The sequence below is a fragment of the Nicotiana tabacum genome, chromosome 7 (assembly GCF_000715075.1).
Source record: "Nicotiana tabacum cultivar K326 chromosome 7, ASM71507v2, whole genome shotgun sequence".
NCBI classification, from domain to species: Eukaryota; Viridiplantae; Streptophyta; class Magnoliopsida; order Solanales; family Solanaceae; genus Nicotiana; species Nicotiana tabacum.
In genome coordinates this window covers 50,571,102-50,584,893 of record NC_134086.1, presented here as the reverse complement: position 1 = coordinate 50,584,893, position 13,792 = coordinate 50,571,102, and the positions used below count along the sequence as shown (strand labels likewise).

The window sequence follows — 13,792 nt, the reverse complement described above, 5'->3', positions numbered from 1 at the left end:
GTTAATTGATTTTCTGTATTGTTCTGGACATATACTGTTTTGATGTAGTGTTAGACATTACCCGTTTTCTTACTGCTCAGCTGCTTTTACTTTTATTACTTACTAAGTTGGCGTACTCACATTACTTCCTGCACTTTGCGTGTAGATCCAGAATTCTCGGGACGCGATAGTGACTGTTAATCAGTCTTCCAGCAGGTTTTCTGGAGTTGGCTAGGTAGCTGCTTGATATTCACAGCCCTTCACTTCTCCTTCTTACCTTACTCAGATTGTCTTAGTATTTTATTTTTGGACTATGTTAGCCTTTCATGTTCTTAGACGGGTTTGTAGTTGCTCATGACTGGTGATACCCCGATGACGGGCTTGTGTTATATTTCCGCACTGCTTATTTAAACTTATACTGTGAGATATTTTTGTTAATTAATGGCTTAAAATGACTTTTATAGAATGGTTTGGAAGGATTTGGGAGATTTTGAAGCAGCTCCAGCTGCTGAAGTCTGTCATAACCACACATGCGGTTTGGGGACCGCAGGTGAATGATCACAGAAGCGTGGGAGAAGCCGCAGATGCAGCCATGCAATAAAGGACCAAAAGTTGCAGGTGCGAGTGGTTGAGCGCAAATGCGAGACCGCAGGTGAGGTAAAAGAAGCGTAGGTGCGGCTCAGTGCTTTAAGTGGAATTTTGTAGATGCGCACCTGGGACCTCAGGTGCAGGTCAGCATGTGCAAGGAAAAGGCCACAGGTGCAGAAACCGTGGGCCAGGACCTATATAAGGGTTCCTTCATGATTTTCTACTCTATTTCACCATTTTTATCTGAGATTGAACTGTTTTGGGAGATTTCTGAGAGAGAATTCAAGGGAGGTTCGAGGAGGTAAGATTTTTGTAACAAAGACTTAGTTATATGGTGTTATTTCACTGATTTGACAAGGAATTTATGGAAAATGATGGTTAGAATTGGGGGTTTAGGGTTTGAAATTGGAGACTTTGATTTCAGGATTTAAGGGTTTGTTTGTGGTCCGATTTTGAGGTATTTGGTGTGTATGAACTCGTGAGAGTTTAAGGGTTCTAGTTTTGCAAATTTTAACTAATTCCGAGACATGGGCCTGGGGGACTTTTTTGGGTAATTTTCTTAATTTCGTGTGTTAGCTTCGAATTAATTAGTAGAATTAGTTACTTGAACTTATATTTACATTATGCAATTGATTTGAAGATGTTTGGGGCATTTGGAGTCGGGTACTCGTGGCAAGAATGTGTTTTGAGTTGATTGAGCCAGTTCGAGGTAAGTTTCTTGCCTAACCTTGTGTGGGGGAACTCCCCTTAGGATTTGGTATTATTGTTATAGAGTGTCGTGTACATATACGTGTTAATTGTTGAAAATCCCATTTTCCTTAAGCTAATACCATGTTTTCTTGTAGTTTAGCAAATACTTGTACTTGAAGCCTCTTGTTTAGATTAGGAAAATCATACTTACGTAGCTAATTGTCTTACCTGCCTTAATTGCCTACTTGTATTCTGTGCAGCATGTTAGAGTAGAAATTTCCTGTTTAATTCTTGAATAGAACTGTATATTCTTCTGAGATGGTTGTGTGTTTACTTTGGGACTACGGGACAATATCCTGGGAGATTCCCCCCTGCTTGTTTACTTTGGGACTATGGATCGGTATTCCGGTAGATCCCCCTACACATTTATATTGGAACTAGGGGACTGCACCCGATAGATTCCCCCAGTACTGGGTATTTACATTTAGGACTACGAATTGGTATTCCTGTAGATCCCATGTGCACTACGAGTTGGACTACAGGACGACACCCCGGAGATCCATTGGATATATATATTTGGGGACTATAAGACGGTATCCTAGTAGATCCACGGTTGCTATCTCTGTGTGGAGTTACGTTCTTTCTGTAATTTTCTCTCCATTGTATTGGTTGTTATTCTTATTATCCTGTGTTACTGCATACTGTTAGCATTTAATTATATTGTCGTATTCTATATTGTTTCACCTTGTTTTTTATCTATAATCAGTAGGGCCCTGACCTTCCTCGTCACTACTCGACCAAGGTTAGGCTTGGAACTTACTGAGTACCGATGCGGTGTACTTATGCCCTTCCTGCGTACATTTTTTTCGTGTGCATATCCAGGTTCTTCGGCTCAGCCATACCTTCAGCGAGGCGAGGTGATCTTCAGAGACTTCAAGGTATATCTACTGCGTCAGCAGACCGAAGAGTCCCTCTCTATTCTCCCCTCTAGCTTTAGCTCTCTTGTATTTACTTTTGTGTAGACATTCTAGAAATTAGAACACTTGTAGTCATTCAACAACTTGTGATTTCATGAGATTCCAGGTTTTGGGAGTAGATTTAGTTTGAGAGTTTATAATGTATATGCCGAGCGGCATCTTAAATGTTTTATTTATGTTCATTCCATAGTTTTTGGGTAGTTTTTATCTTTCGTTTCTTTTTCCACAAATCGTTAGGCTTACCTAGTCGTAGAGACTAGGTGCCATCACTACAGTTCATGGAGGGCGAACTTGGGTCATGACAATGCCATATTTGGGCCTCGTGCCAACTATTTGGACCCTTAGAGGCTTTTTACTACTATTCCTTATTGTTTTGACTTAATATGTGTACTCAGTCATGCTGTATTTTACTGATCTCACAACCCAATCGTATTTACTCTGTTTTGATATTTAGAATGATATTTTGGGATGAGCATCCTGTTTTACTGTTGCTTGAGTAGCTTGTGAGTTTTCTGACTAAGTGAGGCCGAGGGCCTATGTTATGAGGATATTATAGGATTGGGCTACGCGCCGCAGCATGTTGTACTGATTTGTGATATATGAGAGGCCGAGGGCCTGATTTGTTATGCCATGAGATGGCTTTTGAAAGCTCTTGGGCTGTAGGAGCCCCTCCGGAGTCTGAACACCCCTAGTGAGCGCGGGTACCCTGTGTGTGATATGATGTAGCCCGAGGGGCTACTGTTGATTTATCTTGTTGCCCGAGGGGCTGATTACGAGTGATTGTGAGGCAGCCCAAGGGGTTGGTTCTGTTGATATTTGGCCCGAGGGGCTGTTTATGGTACATGTTATGCTCAAGGGGCTGTTTACGCTTCTATCATTTTTACTCATTGTTTCACCACTTGTTTGAAACTATTGAAAGAAGTTTTAAAAAGGTTTTACTGAAACTGAGTCATTTTTACGAGTTAATTGATTTTCTGTATTGTTCTGGACATATAATGTTTTGATGTAGTGTTATGACATGGAATTACCTGTTTTCTTACTGCTCAGCTGCTTTTACTTTTATTACTTACTGAGTTGGCGTACTCACATTACTCCCTGCACCTTGCGTGCAGATCTAGGAGTCTCGGGACGCGATAGTGAGTGTTGATCAGTCTTCTAGCAGGTTTTCCGGAGTTGGCTAGGTAGCTGCTTGATATTCATAGCCCTGCACTTCTCCTTCTTACCTTACTCAGATTGTCTTAGTATTTTATTTTCGGACTATGTTAGCCTTTCTTGTTCTTAGACGGGTTTGTAGTTGCTCATGACTGGTAATACCCCGATGTCGGGCTTGTTTTATATTTCCGCACTGCTTATTTAAACTTATACTGTGAGATATTTTTGTTAATTAATGGCTTAGAAATGACTTTTATAGAATGGTGGATCGATTTGAGAATTGTGTCAGCTGGCCTAGTTTCACGATAGGTGCCATCACGATCGGGTCGGTTTTAGGGTCGTGTCATTGTTCAAACATAAAGATCTAAAAGTAGAATGTCAAATCGATCTTTTTACTCTTTGAAAATAAAATTTATGGTGGATAAAATTATAATTAAGATTAAATCGTCAAAACAAGAGATGAACTAATATTAAGAAACTGAATCAACATGAAATAAATTATTTTTTGTTTTAAGACCAAATATTAAATCTTTCAATTAATTATTTAGCAAGAGAATCTAATTCAACTATTTTTTTAAATTCATCATATGAGTAAAATTATTTTTCACAAAAAAAATCTTAGAATACATAAATTTATTTCATAAAAAGAGCGTTAGAGATTTAAATAATTCGAATACAAAGTAAAAAAATATTATTATAGTATTAAGAATCAAACGGCCATAAAAGTGCCTGTTGAAGCACAATCAAAGCTACATCATGAACAAGAACAAGCTTTCAAGACTATATTTTAAAGAGTCGACTCTGGTATAGCGGGATTATTTTTTGTAGATGCCTCCGGAGGAATCAAAATAATATTTTTACATCATGCATTACTTGCAAATGTCAAATCAAGAGGCATGAAACTGTTAGCAATAATAACAAATGGTGTATCCACAACGATTCACTCACTTTAGATTTGATATACCTCTTCAAACAACTAAAATAACCATCACAAATATATCAAAGTATAGCAATGTTGCTAAATTTATAATGAAGGCAAAATTGATAATTTGGGACGAAGCACTTATAGCTAAGTATCAAATGATCGAAACAATTGCCCAAAATTCTAGAGATATATTGAATAACAATAAACCGTTTGGTGAAAATTTAATGGTTTGGAAGGTGATTTTTGTCAATGATAACCAATATTTCCAAAATCGCCAAAAGCAGAGACTGTAGAATATAGCTTGCTCAAATGAAAAAGATTTGACTAACAAGAAATATAAAATAAGAACAGATCGAGTATTTAGTGACTTCTTGCTTCGTGTCGGAAACGAAAAAGAGCATCTAATAAAAGATGATTTGATTCTTCCAGGACACTTGGTTATCAATCCCAATAGTAATAGTATTGCAATTAATAAGGAAAATATTTCTATCATTAGGTTAAAACACAATTTGTGCAAATTGCACGATAGAAATTAAAAAGTTATCTTAACTTGCAGAAACAATATGTCGATCAACAAAATAAAAGGTTGATTGCAAAATTTTATGGTAAAATACAATATTTTTTACTTTTTGACTCAGTCGAAGATGATACCAACAAATACTACAAAGAAGAATACTTAAATACTTTAGTATCAAATGATCTTCTACCACACAGGTTCGTTGTCAAGTTTATTTTTTCTTACATATGTTAGTGTCACCGTATATGCAATAGACTAAGTTAAAATTTATCTTCCATTGCATATAGATTAATTTTAAAAAAAACTATGCCTGTAGAAACTGAAAAACTTAGATCCGTCGAATAGCTTATATAATAGCACATAGATGGTATATAGAAGTTTTGACAATAACGTCATACATGCAAAAATTATGATACTGGTCAATATGCTTTTAAGTATATTTTTATCTCTGAATTCAACTTTCGTCTTCCAAAACTGAAGAATATCTTTTTAAATTTGTGTGAAAATAATTTTTGATATGTTCATGTTTTGCAATTATAATAAATAAAGCACATGGACAAACATCCTAAATATTGGACCATATTTATCGCAATATGTTTTCTTGAACGAACATCTATATGTTGCACTTAAAGAGTAATATCAATATCGACAATAGGAGTTCTGGTTATGGCAGAGCAACCAAAATATTAGAAGGAAACATACATAAAAAATCATCTACAAAGAATTGTTCGGCAAGATACCATCAAATTAAATACTTTTAAATTATAATACGTAGTCATCTAACTAACATGACTGAATTGATCATTTGTATAAGTTTTGATGATGTCCTTTCATTTTGAATTCACATATTATGCTAATGTAATATTTTTCGGCTTTAGATGGTTTAAATGCTAAAATCATCATATACCATTAGTAACGTGCAACGCATGTTCATAGATACTGGTATTATATAAATGAGTAAATTTTCGAATTGCGCTACTATTTTTATGCAAGGAAAATAATACCTCATTCATCTAACTTTTGCATAAAATGACAAACCCCTTCGAATTAACATTTTCAAGTGGTTTTTAACATTTTGAAACTCTACAAAAGAAATGTGATGATCTAAAAGGTCATCTTTTGTTTTAGAAGTCAAATCTGTGTTTCGAGGCCTTAAAACCCTCCTTTTGTCTCACCTCAATTGGCGTGCGCAGTCCGGGCGTATATCTAGAAAGCCTTTATGTGAAACTTTGAGAAAAATGCTTAATTTTGCCTTTAAAATTGAATTAAGTTGACTCCGGTCAACATTTTGGGCAAACAGACCTACACCCGTGATAATATGGGGCTTGGGTGTATGCTCGAAATTGAATTCCGAGGTATTTTTTTGAAGCTTAATCGGTCCGAAATGGACTTGAAGGTATTTTTTTCCCCTCACTGTCTGTTTTTCAATTCTCAAATGTTGAATTGTGCATGTAGTTATATTATACGATTTAGGCCAAGCGTGCCAAAAAAAATTTCAAAAGAACTCACACTGTGAATATCCCTGCACCTTTTATATGTAGCTTCTTTTTTGTTAATCAACTTCCGACATGACGCTTTGTTTGCACATCCAAAACGAAGTACAATATGGCCCATCACCGAGATATTATTAGCTCGCATGGTGTGTCACTCACATCATCCGAGTATTCATAGCTACCAAAGCACACATTCTTCTTCTTATGCGTTCAGTGTTTTACTTTTATACCAGTTTGTTGACCTATACCAGCCCAAAAATCCTCTTAACATAGTGCCAGATATTGTCCATTTTGGACCAAGACTACACAGTTTTCTCAAAGGGCTCCCACCATTAAGAGTGTTCCTACTGCACATCCAATATATTAGTATTATAATTGTATTAGTCTAACAGCTCATAATATTACTTTTCCTACAGAAAACAACTTGATAAAACCTTTTTGCTGCAGGCAGTAACCACTAGCACAAATGGATGGACTGATGCAGGGCATGCTGTAAATCAAGTGTATGACATGCTTTACATGATGGGGCGTGACGACATTGTTGTTGGAATGGGAGGCGAAGGAGGAATACTTCCCAATGGTACCATTCTGCCAAATGTTGGTGGATATCTCCCTATAATTGATCAGGTGAAGAAAAGCTCTCTGTGTTCTCTACTTCTCAACCAGTTCTGCAAGTTAAAAGTCATTTATTTAATGTCAAAATGCTGGTTAGTTATATATATCCATACTTTCCCTTTGATACTGGATATGCTTCTAAAGTTTCACTGATTTGTTAGGAAAATGGAACGGCTGGATATTGTAGATATAGACAAGCTATACCTATGGGTCTTGGAGGACGTTTGGACATCGACTCAAGCAATGGGTTCCGAAAGAGTTTCCTTCCACAGGTACCACTTTGCAGTGTTGCTGAATAGAGGTGTCATGATTCAAGCCCATGACACGTATTGTCCGCTTTTGACTTAGGCCCGCACGGATTTGTCTTTCTGGCTATGCCACCTCGAGCTCCAAAAGCGTGCGTACCATGTTTGTCATGCCTTATAAAGCTCATCACTTTCCTCTCTCATTCCGATGTGGGATTTGCCTGAGGTGACATGCACACTCCTTCTTCAGAAGCATGCTAGCCTAGAAGCCTGCCAGTCCTACTTGATAAACTTATCAGCCCCCCCCCCCCCCGTCATGGGCATCACATTCACCCATGACGGAGGGCGGGCTGATGAGGGTGGGTTTAGAAGGATTAAGGCTTCTAGGTTGGCAAGCTTTGAAGAAGGGATGCACATGGCACCTTAGGCCAATCCCACATCGGAATGGAAGAGAAAAATGAAGAGCTTTATAAGGCATGACACATGTTCACACGGTACGCGTGCTTTTTGAGGCTCGATGTAGCGTAGCCCGAAAGACAAATCCATGCGGGACCATGCCCAAAGTGGACAATACATGACATGGGCGTGGGTCGTGACAAGAGGATAACTTGTTCTGCAAGTAGAATAGGCAATAATGCAACTATTTGAGGATAAGCTAACTTCTACCTCAGTGACTAGATGAAGTAGCTCAGATCTCATTGCTTACTTTCCTTTGCTTGAAATGTGTGCATAACTTGTTAATCTGGAGCTGGTAACCAGGGAAAGAGACAGTATTCGCCTCTTCAACAGCCAACAGCTCAGCAAGTGATGATCAAAACAATTTCTTCTGGTCCAACTGTAGTTTTTCTCATTAGATCACATACAAATTTTGCACTATTTCTGCTAAGTAATCCACATTTGAAGAAAAATGTTGAGCACATTTACATAATGGGAGGTGGTGTAAGGTCACAAAATCCAACAGGTTGCTGTCCTAAGAATTCCAACTCTTCTTGCCAACCTCGACAGTGTGGTGACCGTGGCAATTTATTCATAGATTACACCAGCAACCCTTATGCAGAGTTCAATTTGTATATGGATCCTTTTGCTGCTTATCAGGTTTAATACAAAAAAAAAAAAAAAAAAAAAAAAAATAGGCCTTTTCTTTCATGTGTTGTAGGCTTCTTTAGACGATCTTAATGATTAGTAACTGATATCAACCCTTATACTTTAGGTGATTCATTCTGGTATTCCGGTTACTCTTGTCCCATTGGATGCCACAAACACCATTCCCATAACTGAAAAGTTTTTTGAAACTTTTGAGAAGAATCAGCACACCTATGAGGCAAAGTACTGTTTCGAGTCCCTGAAAATGGCTCGTGATACTTGGTTTGATGACGAATTCTACAAGGTAATATGTATTTACAACATAGAAGGGGAGCCTTATAGCAACAGTAAAGTTGTCTCGTGTGATCTATAGGTCACAGGCTGTCTACATCACACCCTTGGGATGCGGCACGTCCCTGAACCCTGCGTGAATGCGAGATGATTTATGCACCGGGCCCTTTTTTTAACATTTTATTACAACATACATATACAATACCTTTGGATATGAAAACAGCAGTTGTAAATCTGATTTAGTAATGATAATGTTGCTGTGATGCAGAGTTTCTTTATGTGGGACTCATTTATGTCTGGAATAGCTGCTTCAGTCATGAGGAAACGGCACAACCCCCAAGGAGAAAATGAATTTGCAGAAATGGAGTTCATCAATATTACTGTGGTTACTTCAAATAAACCATATGGTATATCTGATGGATCAAATCCCTTTTTCGATGGCCATAGAACTCCCAAGTTCACCTTAGAACGAAATGGAGTTCACAGTGGTCATGTTCAGACTAGACTTCGTGATCCATTTTGCATAGTCAAGAATGGGAGGGGCAGATGCCAGGTGAAGATCAATTGATTCATGTCATTATCTGTAATATGGTTTCTGGTTTTTGTCAATAGTAAGTGACGAGATTTTGTAATTCCCGAAACATGAATTATGCTTGTTTGTTTTAAAGATAGTCAAAGTTGGTAAAGCTACAACTTCTTTATGTTCTCAATCAACTAAGAAGAAAAATTTTGAGATAGGGTGATGTTACTGATGTATGATTTCCTTCTTATACTTCTGACTTTTATGATCTATTCTTTGTTTCATCATTTTACTTCTATAAATGTTCTGAGCTGTTACTGTTTATCAGGACAGTTGTACAAAAGAAGTTGTTGGTTCAGGAGGAGTGCCTGTTCTTGTTGCTGTAAGAGCAAAAGCCTAATCGAAATGCTAGCAGTGTTTTAGACAGAGAGTTTTATGTTAGCTTTCTGGATGTAAGTTTCAAAACTAATTTCTCAGTTAGACTTGAATTGGTTGTATTTTATATATTACCAGTTTCTTTCCTCAATGCAATATGAGCTTCCATATGCCTTCTTATTTAGTCTGGCCTCATGTTTGCTTGTGACCTTTTTCTTTTACACATTTTACATCAGGACAGACCTTATTGCTATACTTTTCATGGTTGCAGGTCTTAAACCAAAGAAAAAATTCTGGAAAATTCAACTTCTCTACACAATTTCCTTATTACAAAGAAAATCTTCACAAACCAGATTTCAGGGGCAAGCATCTTGGGAAGAATGTTGTGTTTGATATGGACATGAGTGCCGGAGATTTTCTAGCTCTCTTTTATCTCCTTAAGTTACCAGTAGAAGAAATCAATCTCAAGGTATGATGGCCTTCCATATGTTCAGTCTAATAGCTTAAGCAATATTTACCGTCTTCTATTTTTAAGAATACCCAAAACAGACTGGATGAAGAATACCCAAAACAGACTGGATGAAGATATTATCTTGTTTTATTTACTATAAAAAACTGTTAGGAATTTATTCCTTGACTAAGCATCAGGTATAATTCCATGAAGTTTCTTAAAATGGGTACATTGCTTCAATTCATGCTCAAATGTTTGTTCAAGAATGCATTTTGTTAGTTCTATTTAGTTTTGGGGAAACTAATGATTCGTTGGCCATTTATGAGATACTTTCCTTTAACTGTGAGCAAATTTTGCTAAGTCTCCCACATAGGTTGAGACTTGAGAGAATGCGTTGTCATCTCCTTATATGATCTTGGTCAGTCCTTATTTCATGACCTATTTTTTGAGTTCTTAACGTGGTATCAGAGCAAGACCCATTCATATTCTTGGTTTACTGAATGTTCGACCGGACCCAATGTTTTATTGTCTACTCACCAAATGTCTAGTCCTGAGTGTCTGGAGGGTGCTAAGTGTCCCACATTGGTTGAACTAATGGGATGTTGTCTCTTAACTCTTTATATGGTTTGGGACAATTTACGACCAAATTCTGTAACTAACTAAGTTGAGGAAGCAATGGTTATCAATCTGCAATCCCTTCTTATAAATGGGGCACCCTAGTGCACAAAGAATCTCGCATTCGCGCAGGGAGAAGGGCCACACCCCTAGGGGTGTGATGTAGACAGCCTATCTTAATGCAAGCATTAATGGCCACTTTTTATATGCAATCTCTTCTTCTGTTCAGGCTATAATTGTGAGTCCAACTGGCTGGGCGAATGCTGCAACAATTGATTCTGTGTATGATTTGCTTCATATGATGGGTCGTGCTGACATTCCCGTTGGCCTTGGAGATATGTTCGCAATGAACCAGTCTGATCCTGTTTTCTCTGCAGTTGGCGAATGTAAGTACAACAAGGTTATCCCACAAGGTAGTGGCGGATTTCTCGACTCAGACACTCTTTATGGATTATCTCTTTCTTTGCCTCGAAGTCCTCGCAGGTACATTGTCTAGTCTGAATCTCTGCTTAATAGTAAATCTATGTAGAAAAATGCAAACTTGTACTTTCACATGTTCATTTGTGCACTATACGAATTTGCTGATATACCAGCTTGATCTAAATAATTTCAGATACACAGCTGAAAATTCTGTGAAATTTGGAGCTCCCAGGGATACTGATCATCCTGAACCCAGACAACCTCTAGCACTAGAAGTATGGGAGTCGGTGGTGAAATCACTTGATTCAGGATCCAAAGTTACCATTTTAACCAATGGCCCATTGACCAATATAGCGAAGATTCTTCTTGCAGGCAAGAACTACACCAAGGCCTTTCAGGCAAGTGTTTCCCTCTATCCTTGTTATCTTATGAGAGAGAGTTAAGAATTACGCATTCAAGAACCAATACTAATATAGCTACCTTAGTCGACTACTGGATCGAAATAATAAGGTGTTATGCAAAAGCTAACAAGCAAACCTTAAACAACAAGCAATCAGACAACAAAGAAAAAACATACTAAAAGAAGCATAACAATTTAATATGGTTTGGTCAATCGACTTAGATATGAGAAAACTTAAAAAAAGAATAAAAACTATCGAGAGACTCTCCCCTAAGCAAGACTCTTTTAATGACTACATTGTGGATGTTATTGTATTATCGTGTGAGAAGGAAGAATCCTTAATTTATAAAAGTGCAAAACTTCTCCCTCAAGAAAAGGATAAATATGATAGAGTCCTTTTCCACCAAGAAAACCTTTTCTACTAAGAAATGTAATTGTAATCATTATGGTAGAAAATCAAGGGAAACCCTAACACCAACATGATTTCCTAGTACCACGGTAGCATAAGTCAGTGGAATCAATAGTCTATTGTATCACTCAACTATACAAATATGTCAATGTTATACAGGTACTGTGTAGCTTAGATATATCTCTGGTTTGTAGTGGCTGACCACTACATAAAGGTTACACCGCTAAGAGCGAGTGTGGTTTGAGTTTACTGCTTCTAAAACAGGCATTCCTTAATGAGAAAGTATTGTCTTTGGAATAATGATGCAGGATATACTAATTGTTGGGGGACACATCAATTATGACAACACTGAGAAGGGAAATGTGATCAATGTTCCCTCAAATAGATTTGGCGAACTGAATATGTTTCTTGACCCTCTGGCTGCACAGACAGTTTTGAGTTCAGAACTTAATATCACTCTCATTCCACTTGGCATACAGCGGAAAGTCAGTGTATTTCCTAAAATTCTTGAACGACTTCACCTGACTAAGAGGACACCGGAAGCAATCTTTGCAAGGCGTTTACTGTCACGGTTACACAACCTGAGAAAAATACATCCTAGATACCAGCATATGGTACATAGCCCTCACCTTAATATATCCTTAATCTTTCTTCATAATACAGACTAAGTTGTATCATTTCTAATATTTCAGGATACATTTCTTGGAGAAATCCTTGGAGCAGTAGTTTTGGCTGGTGATTATTCTGTACTAAAATCTACATTTTCTGTCAAGAACATAAAAGTCACAGCTAAAGGAGTTGAATATGAAGATGGACAGATAACTATCGACAAAAAGCAAGGAAAATCAGTGAAAGTATTGCAGAATCTGGATCATTTAGCTTATTACTATGTTTTTGCAAATCGACTAAGTGATGAAAAGCAGTCTGCAGTAGTTGGAAGCTTTCATGAGCTGACAAGAATTTGGAGCACACCATCTAATTAGAAATAAAACTGCCCATTGCTCTTCTACTGTTTCTTTTCCCTTTTCCTAATTTTCTTTCTTCTTTTCTCTTTCTTTATGGTTTTTGAGTTTCATATAGGTGATTCTTTTCGGATATTCTAATTCTTGAAAACAATTGTAATTTACACGAAATCTTATTGTAGTTGTACTGTATGGTTTCAAGGTGACAATTATAATGAGGACATTTAAGTTTTTTCCCCCTCGTATCTTATTAGTGCCATAGTGAGAAGAGTTTACCTTCTATGCAGTTCACTAGCAATCTATCTAATAATTTTTCACATTTTTGTACTCTGTGTTGAATATACTGGGTTCTGTTGAACCCAATGAATAACGCTTTATCTGCCTATGGCTGCTATTAGGGGTGTACATGGACCGGATTGGTTCGGTTTTTATCAAAATCAAACCAAACCAACTATATCGGTTTGGATTGGTTCGGTTTTGTCGGGTTTTTCGGATTTTTTGTTACTAAGTCAGAACACACTCCTGTCGATCCTGCCTCTCCGGCCCCAGGAGAACCAACCTCGGGAACCGTCGCCCGGGAATTTGATACTCCGGGAACATATGGCTCGGATGATGCCCTCTCCTTAAAGATCCGGGACCGCCCAACGCCACTAAAAGCTCCATCACACCGCAGATGTCGGTCCCCCTTATTGTCGTCATCCCTCGGCTTGGTGGCCGACGACTCCTTCCCCTCTTCGGAAGAGCACTGCCTCGTCCCAAAGAATCGCCCTATATCTGCAAACGGCGAATCCAGTGCAAATTAAAGCGGAAAATATTACCTCGAATATACGAAGGCCAAAGCAAAGGCAACATACGCACATACCTTGGTATTTCACTCCCCATTCGGTACGAAATACAGCTCACCACCCGCGCTCGTCTCAGGTCGAATGGGTCACCAACTTCCGGACCCATCCGGGCAGGTCGAGGACTTCACCCGGCGTCCACAAAATTGCTGCAACAAGGGAAGACAACATTATTACTCAACTGATTTTCGCTATAAGGCAAAATCTGAAAAAGCGCCAGACGCCCCACTCACGTGCATAATT

General features: G+C 38.0%; 1 protein-coding gene across 1 annotated transcript; it reads left to right on the top strand.

Annotated features, from left to right (window-relative positions):
- Positions 1 to 6,433: 6,433 nt before the first annotated feature.
- Positions 6,434 to 12,908, top strand: LOC107811251 (nucleoside hydrolase 3-like). The gene is given in 12 exon segments (XM_075257214.1): positions 6,434 to 6,948; positions 7,098 to 7,208; positions 7,941 to 8,276; positions 8,392 to 8,568; positions 8,824 to 9,108; positions 9,404 to 9,466; positions 9,468 to 9,527; positions 9,722 to 9,919; positions 10,746 to 10,999; positions 11,130 to 11,334; positions 12,054 to 12,359; positions 12,438 to 12,908. Coding segments are annotated over 12 exon segments (2,403 nt in total). The 5' UTR covers positions 6,434 to 6,831; the 3' UTR covers positions 12,729 to 12,908.
- The last annotated feature ends 884 nt before the right edge of the window (positions 12,909 to 13,792 follow it).